This window comes from Rhodamnia argentea, chromosome 7, assembly GCF_020921035.1.
Source record: "Rhodamnia argentea isolate NSW1041297 chromosome 7, ASM2092103v1, whole genome shotgun sequence".
Taxonomy (NCBI): Eukaryota; Viridiplantae; Streptophyta; class Magnoliopsida; order Myrtales; family Myrtaceae; genus Rhodamnia; species Rhodamnia argentea.
The window spans coordinates 29,549,386-29,565,097 of NC_063156.1; the positions used below are offsets into that span (position 1 = coordinate 29,549,386).

At 41.6% G+C, this 15,712-nt stretch overlaps 3 protein-coding genes across 6 annotated transcripts in view; 1 reads left to right on the plus strand and 2 right to left on the minus strand.

Annotated features, from left to right (window-relative positions):
• Nucleotides 1-15,712, plus strand: part of LOC115749546 (snurportin-1) — a 29,228-nt gene that overhangs the window by 4,054 nt on the left and 9,462 nt on the right. The gene's annotated exons all lie outside the window — the stretch shown is intronic.
• On the minus strand, nucleotides 1,211-5,497 carry LOC115749540 (MA3 DOMAIN-CONTAINING TRANSLATION REGULATORY FACTOR 1). Of its 4 annotated transcripts, XM_048282444.1 has the most exons (5): nucleotides 5,158-5,497; nucleotides 4,592-5,022; nucleotides 3,571-3,665; nucleotides 1,693-3,475; nucleotides 1,211-1,309 (listed from the first exon to the last, which is right to left on the minus strand). In XM_048282444.1, the coding sequence occupies exons 2-4, from the start codon at nucleotides 4,809-4,811 to the stop codon at nucleotides 1,697-1,699; spliced, it is 2,094 nt and encodes a 697-aa protein (XP_048138401.1). In that variant the 5' UTR covers nucleotides 4,812-5,022; nucleotides 5,158-5,497; the 3' UTR covers nucleotides 1,211-1,309; nucleotides 1,693-1,696. The 4 variants fall into 4 exon arrangements, with proteins under 4 accessions (XP_048138401.1, XP_048138402.1, XP_030542261.1 ...); XM_048282445.1 differs by lacking the exon at nucleotides 1,211-1,309 and having other exon boundaries at nucleotides 1,415-3,475; nucleotides 4,592-4,811; XM_030686401.2 differs by lacking the exon at nucleotides 1,211-1,309 and having other exon boundaries at nucleotides 1,415-3,475; nucleotides 4,592-4,826.
• On the minus strand, nucleotides 10,369-15,080 carry LOC115749542 (probable inactive purple acid phosphatase 27). The gene is made up of 13 exons (XM_048282451.1): nucleotides 14,951-15,080; nucleotides 14,657-14,874; nucleotides 14,170-14,261; nucleotides 13,927-13,996; nucleotides 13,711-13,833; nucleotides 13,450-13,542; nucleotides 13,243-13,372; nucleotides 12,890-12,971; nucleotides 12,672-12,804; nucleotides 12,216-12,421; nucleotides 11,984-12,109; nucleotides 11,253-11,562; nucleotides 10,369-10,712 (listed from the first exon to the last, which is right to left on the minus strand). The coding sequence occupies exons 2-13, from the start codon at nucleotides 14,837-14,839 to the stop codon at nucleotides 10,407-10,409; spliced, it is 1,854 nt and encodes a 617-aa protein (XP_048138408.1). The 5' UTR covers nucleotides 14,840-14,874; nucleotides 14,951-15,080; the 3' UTR covers nucleotides 10,369-10,406.

Here is a 15,712-nt window from a genome sequence, read left to right on the forward strand (position 1 = left end):
ATAGGAAGATGTGATCCTCGAATTTCTGTGAAACAAATCCACTCTCTGTGATGAAGGGAAGTTGTTGTCCTAGATGTGTCCATATGGCGGGCTGCATTGATATTTTCTTAATAGGCTGCGGTAATCAGTTACTGTGTGGATTTCAGCCTGTACTGTTTGAGGTTCTCCACGGTAAAATGAACAACGATTAGCAGTTTCTAACACAAGATGGACCAAAAAGCTGGTATAACTCTGGTGGATTTTAGCGGGCACGCATATGAATTTGAGCATTCTGGTGTTTGAGCAGATGATGATGATGACGATTTTTGTTTTTCAAGTATGGGGTCATTACGGCACTGCAAATTGGCCCAAAACGGAAATCCATTTGTTGCTATCGCGCACCATTCGCTTTTAATACACATGTTTGGATCAGATTAGACCAAATGAAAAGACCACTTATTCTGCCGGGTAACTAGTAATTCTCTTTCCCATAAAAAAAAAAAAAAAAAAACTAGTAGTTTTCTAAGTCTATCAGTAATACTTTCTGTTACAATATGCAGTAAATAATTTTTAACGGAGTGCAGTAACTTTTCTGTGGAACTGAACTACATGGTATGGCCAACTGTGTAGATCATATGTTTCCTCCTTTTCTGGCCCATGACTTGTAAAATTGCCCTCGGACGAGCACGTAATGTAGGCCAAGTCCCACGTGCTGCGCATTGGGCCCTTCTGTGCAGCTAATCGTTCTTTTTGGCCACACCATTCACCATACTTTTGTCACGGCCCAGAGATTTTTAAGTTCGAAGCACCATGAACTATCCAAGAAGATCGGATATCTTTCTCTAGAGCTCTCTATAATATTTCTAAGGGCGGACAATATTATAAATGTACCCGATACTCTCATTGACAGTTAGGAAAGTGTGATCACCACCATCAAATCAAGAATTGATGAGCAGTTGTAATCAAATAAGTCTTTGTATGTATAAATTCCCTCCTCTCATTTGTATCATAAAATAAATAAAATCCAGAACTTTCTCTTTTTAGAGTTTCTCTTTCTACAATTCTTCCTAGTTTTTCTCTTTTAATTCTTGAGTATAGGATCGTAGCAATTCTGGCGAGTCTTCCTCTTTTCTTATGAATTCTTGAAAAGAGGATCGCAACAATCAACATCCAGCATATAGAACATCGTGAAACAAAACTGAATTTTTAATAATGATGAGTGAGTTGCATGACAAAACTGAACTTTAAAACGAAAACATTCGTTAACAATGATGAATGAGCTGCGACAGGACATGAAATAGCAAGTGCCTCTGCTAAGTGAGCCGCTTCCCTGTGCACACACAGGAAGTTGTGACCTCAATATATCAATATGTAATGAAAGCTTCTTATTTACTTCAATTGCATAAAATATTATTGCATCAACGAAATCGCCAACTGAACCCAAAAGTGACTCCCATTAGAAGGTTTTGATTTGAGAATACAAATTCCATCTATTCCTGATGCCATGAACCCTAAAAAAAAAGGGGGTCAAAGAACAACACTGAAAAACGATGGCATCAAAGAATTCTTAATCTTATATCATACTGTATGCGAAAAATATGATGCACCATAAGCCTAAAGCTGGATAAGCGACTGACTTTATACATCAACTGATCACCATTAACAAACTACAAGGAAATAGAGAAAAAAGGCATCAAGATGAATTCAAACATCCCATCTAGGATGACTCGAATGAAGCTGGGAGCCATCCCTTCTGATTAGCATACTCCACATAAAAACGGAATTTCTCTTCTGCATTCGGGATGTCAAGAGCCAAATCGTCCATTCCATCCTTAATCCGGGTGAAACCTCTTGTCATTTGATTGATGGTGATGAGTCCCTCACTGCAACATTCTTGCAGCAGGTCCAGGATCCTGTCGTTCTTCTTCTCCATGGCCATCACCAATGCCTTCTTCACAACTTCGTGGTTGAAGAAGGGCATTCCCAGATCACGTATGCACTGGCAAGCTTCAGTCACCACTCCACCACTCACGTATTCCTCCAGAAGCTTTTGAATTTTGTCCTTCGCATCCTCAACAGCCCACCCGGTTCCACCTCCCCAGCACCTAAGAATCCTCTCGCCAGCATGACGGGCAGAGATGAGCGATCGAGCCATGCGCACAGTTTCACTCCCACTGCAATTAGGAGGCAACCTGCTTCCAATCTCTTCTAGATTCAGTGGGGCCGACACATCATCGATAACAGCCCTAGCCAAAAATAAAGCAAGCTCATTTGAAGCATCTAGAATGTCGAGAGCCGTGTCCTCTGCGGACTCCAAAAGCAGCACAAAACCATTTACAATGTCTTCAGTCGAAAAAATCTCAATATGGAGGGCAGACAACAGGATAGATGCCATCTCTTTCTCTCTATTTTTCCTGTCCATGGCAAGGGTGATGAGCTTCTTCAAAAACACGGGGTTGAACTCAGGTGCTCCAAGATCTTCCAAGCTCTGAATGAGCTCGGGAATGTCATCAGAGAGAAAATATTCATGAATTATACTTACAACTTCCTTCTTATAGCGCCTTAACTCTTCATCTTCAATTTGAACATCTCCATTATCCGATGACTTCGAAAATGAAGCATCAAGCCAACCTTCAGAAATAGCCTTGGGAACCAGTGACTGAAACACGGACTTTGCAGATGGAATGTCAAGAGCAAGGTCGTCGAGGCTCTCAGCCAAACGGGCAAACCCCTTAGCCATTTGACTGGTACTTATTAAGCCTTCCTCAGCGGCTTCCTTCAGCAACTTCATTATCAAGGGTTCTGTTGCTCGTGTCTCTATCGCAAAAACCAAAGCCCTTTTCACCACCTCATGATGGTAAAAAGCAACACCCAACTCCCTAATGCACCTGCATGCCTCAAAAGCATCTCCAGTTTCCACATACTCCTTCAGCAGATCATCAATCTTCTTTTTCACCTTTTCAACAGTTATGCATGTGCTACCACCCCATCTCCTCTCCAAAAGTTCTGCATGGTGCGGGGCTGAGAGATAACTCTTTTCAGCCGTCTGAATAACCTGGAAACCTTTAGAAGATTCCGGTAGTGTTTTCTTAGCCCTTGTGAGGAAGGCTGGCGGGAGAATCTCATCAACCACAGCCCGTGATAGGAACAATGCGAGCACATCAACAGCATCCAATATGTCAACGGAGAGATCGTCAGCCGACTCAAGAAGCAAGACAAACCCATCCCTGATTTGTGGCGGGCTGACCACATCAGCATACAAGGCAGAGAGCAGAACCGAGGCCATTTCTTTCTGCTTATCATGGCGATCCATGGCCATGGAAACTAGCCGCTTGATGAAGTATGGGTGATATTCACTTGAGCCTAGTTCCCTGAGATCAGATGATGCCACGTCCACATCACCAGTGCTAAAATATTCCTCTACTAAAGAAACAACAGCTTTCTTGTATACATCCAAGGGGTCTGAGACTGTTGAACCAACGAGTTGATAAGGCTCCTGCAGAAACAAAGTATTTGTTGATAGAAGAGCTCACCTCCAGCCCACAACAGAGAATTGATAAATGCCAATTAATGGTGGAAAAGAGCCATTACCTCACCACTGTCATAGTTGGGATCATTTCTATCTGTATGTGATCCACCATTAGTGTCGAGCAATTTCCCCCAAGTTCCCTTACCACCACCTCCATCTGTTTCCAATATAAAGTAATAGCACATGCACACAGACACGAAAAAAATTGCTCGATTAGCAGTTCCAAGAGCTAAGCAGTATATTGTAACAGCTACAGCCAGACAACTAACCTAAATTGAACTACTCTCCTTTGTAGCATAATCACATAACCCAGAAAGATAGATAAATGTTCAATATATGCGCGCAAAAGATATAAACATTAGGTGGGGAGACCCGAGTTCATCCCAACTCTAATGAGCAGATTTCCAAATGCAACTCTTAGGGTTGCTTTAGTAGAGTTACTTGAAATATAAAACCACCAGAGCTACCCACACATTCAGTCTAAACAAAAAGCCCAACTCAAGTTGTAAGAGATCTAAATCAAAGGCCTCCTAACCATTTTTATTACAATTTTTTTTGGCGAGAAATCCATACTGCAGCCAAAAACAGGAATATGACCAAACTACAACTCCAACAGTTCCATAAACTAAATGATACTTTTGGCAATGCATTTTTCAAAATCCACAATACGAAAATTTGGGAAAATGGGAGCAATGGCTATGGATTCCCTTGATCGTCTATTATATATAGTTCACAGACAGAAAGGGATTAGTGGCTGGAGGGTGCAATAAGTTAACTACTGCACTCCGCAAAAGATTGACTAACAAGTCTCAGGCAGGGAACGGAAATAAACTCTTAAGGAGAGGATAATGATGACTTAAGTTCAAATGATCGGATCAACTTTCACCTAGACTTCAGTTGTTGTAACCTGAAAACATCCGCCTAAAAATCAGGAGGGACAAAGATGTAGAGCGATGCAGCAGCGAACCCTTCTGATGACGAGAATACAATAAGACGATCACAAGACCCAAGACAAACACAACCACACATTGAATCCCTCAACAGAAACACAACTCGAGCATGATTAAAATGCACCAAACATACCTTTCTTAACCCGTATAAACTTCCCAGAGTGTGTCCTCCGCACATGCCTCACAGCAATTCCAGCTGTAGGCGCCTTGCCAGCAGCAGGAACCTTTAATGGATGTTCAGAGAGGAGAGTTTTAGGCGATTTGGGAGAGGATGACAGGCTCTCCGCATTCTGGGTCGCTAATTTAAGCGTTGCCCTCTGCTCATTCGTCAGAAACCCCTCCTTCGACGCCATCTGCGTAGCCCACTCCTAAAGAACAAATGACGATCAAAAGCTATACCAACAGCTAACCGTCACCATCTACTATTATGCCACTCGATTTACGGACGAAAAAGCACGCACGACTGAGGGCTAGCGCACATGGGGAAAACGAATCTAAGCGTCAATACAGGGACAAAGCACATTCAACAGGAGAGCCAATCTAAAGGAACGCCGCTCTTTGAATCTGATCTAAGAGTTAACAAACGACAGCATATCATTGCATTTACAATGGAAAAATAAGGAACAATACAAAACACAAACGAACCCAAACAAACAAAAAAAGAAAAAGGAAAAAGGAAGTGAGTTTCAATAGAAGGACCTGAACAATTGCGCCAGCTAGACGGACGAGACCGAAACGTATCCGATTCTTCTGTGCTTGGCCCGGATGAATCTCGAGCCAAGACACAGAGCAGCGTGCAAATTGGATCTCCAATCGAGAGAGAGTGATCAAAACTCTCAGTAAACGAGACGCAAGAACCGCACTTCCACAGTGAATCCAATACGCAAACCTTAGATCATAACCTCGTCCCGGAGAACCTGCGGATCCGATCCCTCCCTCTTTTCCTTTCGTTTTTTTCTCTCGAGTGTCCGTGTCTCAATCAGTTGAAGAGAGAGAGAGATACAGAAAGAGCGGGAAATGGATGAAAATGATCCGAAAAGGAGACGGAGAGAGGGGATAGAGGGCGCGAGACAGAGAGCGGTTTATATACGGAGGCTACTACTGCGGTAACGAGTACACGTCATCCTGGTGGTTTCCAATTGAGTCCGAGAAAATATTGGGTACCCACGGGGTGCCAGCGCATTTTTACCCCCATCCATTCAGTGAAGGACACGTGTCTCATGGCCCACAACTCAGATTTTTTCAGCACACTCTCCCCAACTCACTTTCCTTTTTCCATAAACACCCCTTTCTCTTTCTGAACGAAAGAGAAAGGCCGTCGCCTGCGACCCCGCCCTGCTCTCTCGTCGGCGAACCACGCTGCCCCTCCGCCGTCGCCTCCTGCGAATCACCAAGCGAGGGCGAAGAAGAAGCCCTAAAAGAACTGGGAAATAGTGTCTTTTAAGATCATTGTTGCATATACACCTTAGAGATAGAGAGAGACAAAGAGAGGCCATCAATTTTTTCTTTTATTTGCTTCTAAATGGTTCATGAAAGAAGAAACTGTGCTAATTCAGAGATCTTTTCTTTGATTGTTGCTGCCCTTGTTCATATTTCCGCTGCGATTCAATTTTGGGTTTATACGGGCGATGGAAGTCGGTGTTTGCTTCACTCCAGGATCTTGGCCTCAGCGACGAGCCGGCGATGTATTAGTCCACGGAAGCGGAGATGTTGGTGCGGGGGAGCAAAGCGGCGACGTGCTGGAGATTGAGCATCTCGCCGTGAGGCTTGTCTTACTCGGCATGGATGAGGACCAGCTCGTCGGCAGGGTCGTGGGCGAGCAAGACCAAGGAAGAAGAAAGAGGGGAGAGTGGGGTCGTGGCCCGTGGGTGAGGAAGAAGGGAAGAAGAAAGAGGGAGGGGTGTTTATGGAAAAAGGAAAGTGAGTTGGGAAGAGTATGCTGAAAAATCTGAATTGTGGACCCATTAGACACGTGTCCTTCGCTGAATGGATGTGGGTAAAAATGAGGTGGCACCCCGTGGGTACCCAATATTTTCTCGGTCAGTCCACGTGGCACCGTCAATTTTGGAAAGCCCAGTCACGGGAAAGTGAGGTTCCGCGACTGTTGCTGCCACCTGGCATCACCTTAGCCACTTTAGGGTTTTTTTGCACGATACCCCGAGCCTCCATTTACCAAAATGCCACCGAATCGTTCTCTCCACCCCCCATCTTTGTTCCCACCTTAGGTTTTTTTCACTTTTCTTTTTCTTTTTTCTGCTATGGTGTCCCCTACTTAGGTAAGGTGGTCGGCTAAGGAATATGGATTCATACGCTGGCGTGGGCAGACAAATTTTTTTCAAATTATTCTGGATAAGGTTATGGAAATAACGAGACATCCTTTTTTTTTTTTTGCTACAGATTCCATGTGCTTGGGAAATAGACATGAGAGAACAAATGGGTTCGATCCTTGTCTCTGGTTGATGATGATGATAAGGAGATTAGATCAGATTGACATGCCTAAACCAGGTCTTAGCTGAATGATTAAAAGGGGTCCCAAGATCGGTTCATCGCCTATCCCTGTACAGCATAACTACTTGGGGTCACCGCAGGGAAGTACGCACTCGACAAAGTGAGGGCGCTGTCCGTCGTGCCTCCTTTCACAAGCCTGCAACATTCGCACGGTTTGTTCCGATCAAGGCCAAACTGAAAACAATTCCTACAGCACTGTAACTAGGAAATAAACATTTGGTCAGTGTCAGGAGGGGGCTTCGCCCTAAAAAAGTGAGGGGCATCGACAAAGAGGTCCTCTTCGTATCAAAGATATGTCATGGGGGAACTAATCACAGGTGGTTCAAATAGTATTTTTACGGTCTAATAGTTTAAGCTTAGGGAGAGTGTTAAACTAAATAATATTAAATCATATTTTCATTTAGCCGCTTAAATTTTTAGAACAGTTGTGACGTTTTGTCATTTTTTGTGAAAGAGAGCTGCAAATAAGATCCGATAACTAATCAACGATGGTTCAGGCTAGAGTTTGATCCAACTTGTAGTAGCATTGTGTTTTGATTTGGCAAATGGTGTTCTAGCATCTTGTCATTTCGCATCAGAGTTGGAGTACCATGTCAAAGAAGAAGAAGAAGATGGAGATTCGGGGTCGCCGTCAAAGGAGTTCGACGTCCGTCAAGCATCGAAGCTCCGAGGCACAGAGGCTCATAAGTGGTTCGCGAGGCAGCTGATGCTCACCGAATGGATTATCGACGTCTCGGATCCTCTTTCTCAAGACTGGTTTTGACTCTCTCTCTCTCTCTCGCCTGTCAGTAAAATTCTACGGCCTAGATTTGTAGGGACATAAGATTAGAAGTCGCTTTGAAGAGCATTCAGCAAAGAGTTGGTTGTGGATGGTGATTGAACCAGTTAGGGATTGAATTACTAACTACTAAACTATGCGTTCATTTGGACGATCGATAGTTGTGGATGGTGATCATTTGGTAACCTTCTGAGGCATTATTCGAGAGTATACTTGTCAAGTTCAGAAGATGTTCTTACTCTCTTATTCATATTCAGAAAACTTCCTTTTGCTAGCCCTGCATTGCTTAACCAATGGGCAATATTAGACATCTTATCAGTTCCTCATGCGATAGCGTATCTTGCACTTTGCACATTCCTTTTTTATTTCGTCGCAGAATTGATTAAGTGTATGCGCGATGAGAGGGGGTTAATTGTCTTGTGCAACATTATTGTCGTGTCTTTTTTTCCTTCTCTGAAGCATTATGTTGTGTGCTTTCTTTTGAAGGTCATATTCCCATATGCCGTCCGGCATTCACCTCTAAAGATAGATGACTTGCTATTTGCAATCAGTCCATGGGATAAACGAGAGAATGAGTATCCTGACGTGGAAATGATAGATCAAGGATACATTTATTTCGCAGAAAATCTACTAATGGTCATTTGTATCGTATACGATAATGAATTACTGAAAATGTTTAGGCATGGATTATTATTGATGTTGATATTATTTCCATCAACTAATATTCCAAAAGCTTACAAATAATTATTTATAGGAAGATGTGGTCCAAGTCATCGGATTTCTGTGAAACAAATCCACTCTCGGTGTAAACTAGGACGGGAAATTGCAGTCCTAGATCTGTCCTTCATATGGTGGCTACATTGATCTTTTCTTGATAGACTGCGATAATCGATTCTTGTGTGGATTTCAGCAGGTGCTGTTTGAGGTTCTCCACGGTAACATTGATGACGATTAACAGTTTCGGACTCAAGATGGACCCAAAAGCCGGTATACCTCTGTGGTGGATTTTAATTTCTAGCGGGCACGCATATGAATTTGAGCATTCTAGGTTTAAGCAGATGATGATGATCTTCTTTGTTTTTTCAAGTATGAGGTCATTAACGCACTGCAAATGGGCCCAAAAAGGAAATCCATCTGTTGCTATCGGGCACCACTCGCTTTTAAAATACATGTTTGGATCAGATTAGACCAAATAAAAAGACCACTTATTCTGCCGGTTAACTAGTAATTTCCTATTCGACCAAAAAAAAAAAAGTAATTTCCTAAGTCTGAGTAACACTTTCTGTTACAATATGCAGTAAATTATGTTTACCCGTGTGCAGTAACTTTTCTGTCTAGATCATATATTTCATCCTTTTTTGGCCCATACTTTGTAAAATTTCCCTCAGATGAGCATGTAATGTAGGCTTAATCCGATGTACTACGCTTTGTGCCCTTCTGTGCAGCTAATTGGTTTTTTTTTTTTGGCCATGCCATTGCCATTCACCATGCTTTTGTCACGGTTTGGAAGTTTCAAGCTCGAAGCACCGTGAACCATCCAAGAAAATCGGACATCTCTCTAGTGTTCTCTAGAATATGGACAACATTCAAAATGTACCATGCACTTTCATTGTTAAATAGGGAGGTGCAATTTTCACCATTAGATCGAGGATTGATCAACGGTTATAATCGAGGGAGTTTTTGTATATATAGGCTCCCCTCCTCTCATTTGAATCACGAGTCAACACAATCCGGAGCTTTTTTATTTATTTATGGATCTTCTATTTGTTTTAGCCAGGCATTGCAATCCTTGTGAGTCTTCCTCTTTTCTTGTGAATTGTAATGTCGAATGCATTGCATACAGTTCCCGTTGACATTACTTTACCTACCAATTATAGCGGGGTTGCAATTTTTGGGGTTACATATAGAGAGGCGAACTTTTTCTAATTTTTTAGTACATTGTGAAATAAATGAGTGTTGAATTGAAAATGTCTTTAGCAATGATAAGTTAGCTGCAACATACATGAAATAGAAGTGCTCAGCTAAATGAGCCAAGCTTCTCATTTACCACGTCTATTGTATCTTGACTAATATCTAGAAAATATATATATACACACACGAAATCGCCAATTGGACCCAAAAGTCACTACTTTTGATTTGAGAATGCAAATTGCCAGCTGGACCCAAAAGTCACTATCATTAGAAGTTTTTGATTTGAGAATGCAAATTCCATATATTCCAGATGCCATGAACCATAACAACTAGACATGCTCTCACCGCAATAGTATATTTTTTTAGATGATTAATACATATAGAAAGATGTGTTTATGTGTAATACATATAGAAAGATGTGTTTATGTGTGATGTGACCTTGAAACTACATTATCCGAAGACTATGGTGCGATCATTTCCTTAAATGTGTGTTTATGTGTGCACCTTGAAACTACATTATCCGAACATGTTAAGTTACTATGGGGCAATCAAATATCAAATTTAATGATTAAATTACTAGGAATGGATTTGCTTAAGGTAAAGATCAGGAAAGAGAGTGTCACAAAGCAGTCTTTCTAGGACTGACTAATAGACTTAGGGCCGTTCAAATTATTTATGTACTCCAATGACAATTGAACATGATAAAACATTGCTAGCGAAGTCTTCTGAATAAAACCACAAGTTATAATAATCAGGAAGCCAAGGTGGTTTTGGCGCAACTGTCATGTACGCAGGCTAATACATCGCTGTACTCTCTTGATATCGTGAAGGAATCGTACACTAGGCCGTCACGGCTTTTCTTGTACTCAAAGAGAAGAGACGAGCGATTGAAGGCTGTCAGCTTCACAAATCCCCAGTCATAATCTCGGTACAGGCTCCAGCTCGGTGTGAGTTGGCTAAATTCCGACAAATGGGCTCCTCCCCCACCAGCGACTACGTGGATAGTTCCATTGACGATGCCCGAATAATGATTCTTTTCTGAATTAACACACTGGTTCTGTTCCACAAAGGGGAGATAAAAGAATCAAATATGGTGTTATGCAGGTAAGGCCTCCGGAAAGCCAATTGACAAATTATTATTCTCGACTTGAAGAGATTGAATTCAAAAGTTGATATGACAGACTGTTATGTGAGAGTGCAGTGCTGGTTTGATCACATTGATGTATACCAAAATTAATTGGAACAGATTCTAAAATATCCTAAGAACTGACTCCTAGAACTTTGCCTTGAATTCAAGACAAAGTTTGCTAGAAAATCAGGATTCAGGGCATAAATTCATAATATCTAAGCGTCAACACGCTATTGCTATAAAGAAACTCAGTCCAGGAAACGAACGATGTTGCTCAAGTGGTCAACTCATGGCTATAGGGCAGTGCACAAGCAGCAAGTGGTCAACTCATGGCTATAGGGCAGTGCACAAGCAGGAGAGACCGTACTTAGTAATTAACCGAAAAAAGGGACCTTTGTACTTGCTATGAGCAGTGGCATAAGCATTCAACCGTTTTGCAACACCATATAACAATCAATCTGAGCGTACCTGATAGATAGGGCAAGTTCTTTCATAGTTATGTACATGGCCATAGAAGGCAATGTCCACTCTGTATTTCTGCCACAGCTTCTGTAAATTTTGCCTTCCCATGGGTTCTTCAAAAGAGCCCTCTGAGCCATAAAAACTGTCGGAAGAATAACCAAGGACCCGATGGGCCGCAAAAATCAACCAGGGCTGCTTGCGCCTGTCCACAGTTGCAAGACAGTTTTCAATGAACCTGTACTGTTCGGATCCCTCCCTCCAGTCGTGCTCACTATCGGCTATACAAAAGCGAAACATTCCATAGTCTGTTGAGTACCTGCAAAATGTATATGTCAACAGCATATTTCTAATACCTAAAATACATGTGAATCAACCACAACCACTGTCTTCAGAGATCATGAACTCTCTCAATCTCAAAAGATAACAGTCTAAAATTTATTGAGCAACCTCCTATTATATTTTCTCTGATTTGAAAGCACTCAAGCAAGGAAAGGCAAATGATAAACGAGAGCAAGCATCAAACACAGCTCCCTTCTGTGTGATGACTGAATCCCAACGTTACGAACAAACGGAGGAAACAAGCTTCAAAAGATGAGTGACCCCTTTAGCAATTCTGCTAGTGACCAAGTTATCTCCTTACTTCCGATTAAATAAAAAAAAAAGAAGTCATCTCCCTACTCTTCATGCATGAGAGTTAATGTCTTGTCTTTTCTTAAACAAGGATTTGAGCTATTTACCAGAACTTAGCTCTGTTCTCAGCAGGAACATAGAACATGGTCTCTGCAAGCACGCCACATTCCCCTCCTGAATCCGTGTTCTCGTAGAAGGATCCCGAGTTTGGCCAATCACGTTCATGATTACCACTGCAGTTGAAATAAACAAGAGGATATTCAACCAAGGAAATGGAGTTACTCAAGGTGAGTGATAGTATAACAAGAGAGATAAACAGAATGAGCAATGACACACAACCTTCCAACCATATATGGGACGGTTGATGCAATAGGCTCCACTTGTGCTGTGAATTGATCCCACTCTGAGATGTACCCGTTTGCATAACAAATGTCTCCGATATGGAAAACTATGTCTATGTTCTTCAAATCTTTGATTAGTTGGTCTGTGGTATTAAGTGAACCAGGCTGGTAGTCACTATATTCATTCGAACCATCTCTCTCACCCTAAAAATATATATGAACAAATGCAGTCAATCAAAAACAATTAATGTAACATTGCTGATTAGAGTTAAGGAAAGAACAAGCTCTGGTATGAATACTATCATATTTCCCAGGACACGTGCCATGCACTTCTACTGCGTTGTAATGACAAAATCTGATGCATATCATACGACCATAAAGAGAAATTCATATCCCAGCTCTCACTCAACCCAGAAAGGCAACAGTTGGAAAAATATAAGGATCATATATGCACCTTTCCCATGTCACCGAATACTATAATGCGTTGCAGCGAATCTTGTCCAGGATATGGAGATGATTTCAATGAATAGCTCTTACTCCAGATATAGGTACCATTTGACAACCGATGACCCATCTTGTAGGTATACCTGAAACCCATGCGAACATATGAGAATAGATGATGCTGACACCTCATCCCAACACTCTCACTAGAAACAATTGTAAGATGCATACACAGAGTTTGGCCACAAATCCTTCAAAAAACTTGTGTGAATAAAACCTGCATCACGCCATCCAACTGTCCGTGCTGGTGAACCTGTAAATACAAGCTGTGAGAGTTAAAGCATCATCATAGCCTATTGAGTGGCCCTCGTGATAACAAGAAAATGGCCATAGAAAGTAATTAGCTATGCGGTCGGTCAATTGTAACGAGATTGAACATTTTATCAAATGACAAGCAAATGTAAAATCCAAAATTCATGGATTTGCTGTATTATTGTAAGTTGAGTAGGCCAAGAATGTCTAGGTATAGATTAAGACACGCATCTTGAATAGCACATCTCATCAAATATGAGAAGCCAACATACCACACATGCTGTTCCTGTCAATAGTCAGGGTTCCTGCTGGAGATCGAACTTGATTTTCTCCTTTCAAGCCCCACTCAACAAAAGGGACAGCTTCCTTTAAATCATAACCACTAGTCCACGTCACCGTCATCTGAAAAAGTCAAAAGGAGAATATCAAACAAAGTCCTCCAAAATGCTAATTGGGAAATGAAAGTTAAGGTAACTTACCTCATTCCAAGACTTCCCTTGAGCAAGGCGTGGATAAAGAGGTGCCTTAGGATTGGCAAATACTACAGAGTTCGAAACTGCCACCAACTTTGGCTGCATAAACAGCCAAGCATGGGAACATCAATCAATTTGATGGGCTAATCAAAATGCCTGGAAGTTTGATAAAAGGACAATTGAGAGAAGCAGCCATATGGAACAAGAGAGGCACGGCGCAATTTTCATTAAGACAGACTAAGTGGAGATGCTAAGAAAACTGCGCACATTTGACAATCCTCCAGAAAATAGAGCAAATGAGAAATCGGCTCGCTGATTGATCAACTGGAACTTCAAGGAAGCCTTGCCTGTCTTCGTGTACCCTGGACTAGAATGGTTCGCAAATTTGTACTGGTAAAGTAATATATGCGGGTCAGTGAAGCTTGATCACATATTTTCAGCAAGAACTTAACACGATAATGTGAATATCCACATTAAACTAACCTTGATTGGTGCTGAGCAGATGTATGGAGTCTGCTCTTCTGGGTCGTCAACTGGAGGACAGTCAGCTCCGCTGCCACAATGAACAAAGTACCTTTAGCGCTAAAGACCAGAAACATAGATATTCCAGCTCGATGCGTCGTTAAAAAAAAATAGAATTATTTCAATTAAAAATAGTACTAGTGAAATTTCGAGTATGAAGCACACAACACAAGCATACACATGTATGAACAAGAGCTACATTACTCGAATTTTGCAGGAGAGAAAACGCCAACCCAGTCATCCACAGACGCATTAGGGGATTGGAGATCCACAGTCACCCACTGCGTATCCTCACCCTGCATCATAATCATAAATCAAATCACTGGTACCCGTCAAAGTTACTGCAGACCAAAACGCTCAACGAACATCCCGATTGAAAGAATCTCAGAAAAATGAATCTACATTGTCCCCATAAAAAAGCCCAAAAGAAAAAGAACTACCAAATCACTGAAGTTTAACTCAAAGAAAGCGTTGCGCCAAAGCATTCGACTTTACACCAGATGGTCATACACACTGAACTCCATATCTGAATAGTAAAATCCATTAAAGATGCAACTTTTCAAAAGGAAAGCAGAGTAATCGCCTGCGTCTACGACTCTCACCCAACAGCCAAGCGTCGAGCAGATAAAAATCTAGCGCAAATCACAGCATAAAATGTTTCCAAACATTAAGTACAGATTAAAGATTTTACCTCTATGCCAAGAACGAGAGGATGCGCTTTCACAGAAGCCGAATCATGGAGGGCGAGTGTGGCTCTATGGATCGCAATCTTAGCGAGTGGCTGTTCTCCATGTCCCCAAGTGAAGCTTAAGCTTGCGAAACGCAGCAAGGCAAGGAAAATCGAAACTTTGATGCAGAGAAAGCGTTGTCCCATGTTTCCTGACGGCGGACAGCTTCAACCCAATCTAACCGGTGATAATGGAGAAACTGAGATGTAGCGACTTGGAATTTAACGACTGGACAGTCAGAGATGCTAATTTGATACCCAGAATAATTCCGTATTTGACTTTGCAGAATTGCTCGATTTTTTCTCCGATTTCTTCTAGTTCACGGGAGAAACGAGATACGCAGTAGAGCGAATCGGTCGGCTTCTGTTCCGAGGAACCACCGATCTCTAGCGATAAAGAAGTGAAAGTGAAGAGTTTGACTTGATCATCTTATACTAGAAGTTACACGTGCAGATAAGAGCTTGGGATCTTATAATCAGAAAAAGCGTTGACCCAAAAAGAAAAATAATTAAAGAAAACATGTGACACTTTTTTTCTTTTTTCTCGACGTAGCGTAATCATTCAGCATGCATTTCGTGAAAATTTGCAGATCTTGTTCCCTGTACGTCTTGAAATCCGCATGGAGAAATACGCGGGATACCGCAGAGGCCCGACGGCAATCTCCCCGATCAAATAGTGATTCTTCCGTCATAATTTAGAATGTAAATGATAATCACTTTGTTTCAAAAGATATATTTTTTTTATTTTTATTTCTTGAATAAATTTTTTAGTAGAGAAAATGGTTTGACAACGACACTCTATTTTTCGAAAAAGAAATATTTTCATGACAATTTGACAATCTTGTCGGTTTTTTCTGATCGTAGATCCATACACTATCACCGCGTGTTTTGCATAAATTACTCACTAATTGAAAAATCGTAGGGTCGGAAATAATGACATTCTTGTTAGACCATCGTAGTAGCTGCTCCACTCTCGAAACAGAAATTTATTTGGTAACATCCATGACTGCGAGCCGCTCA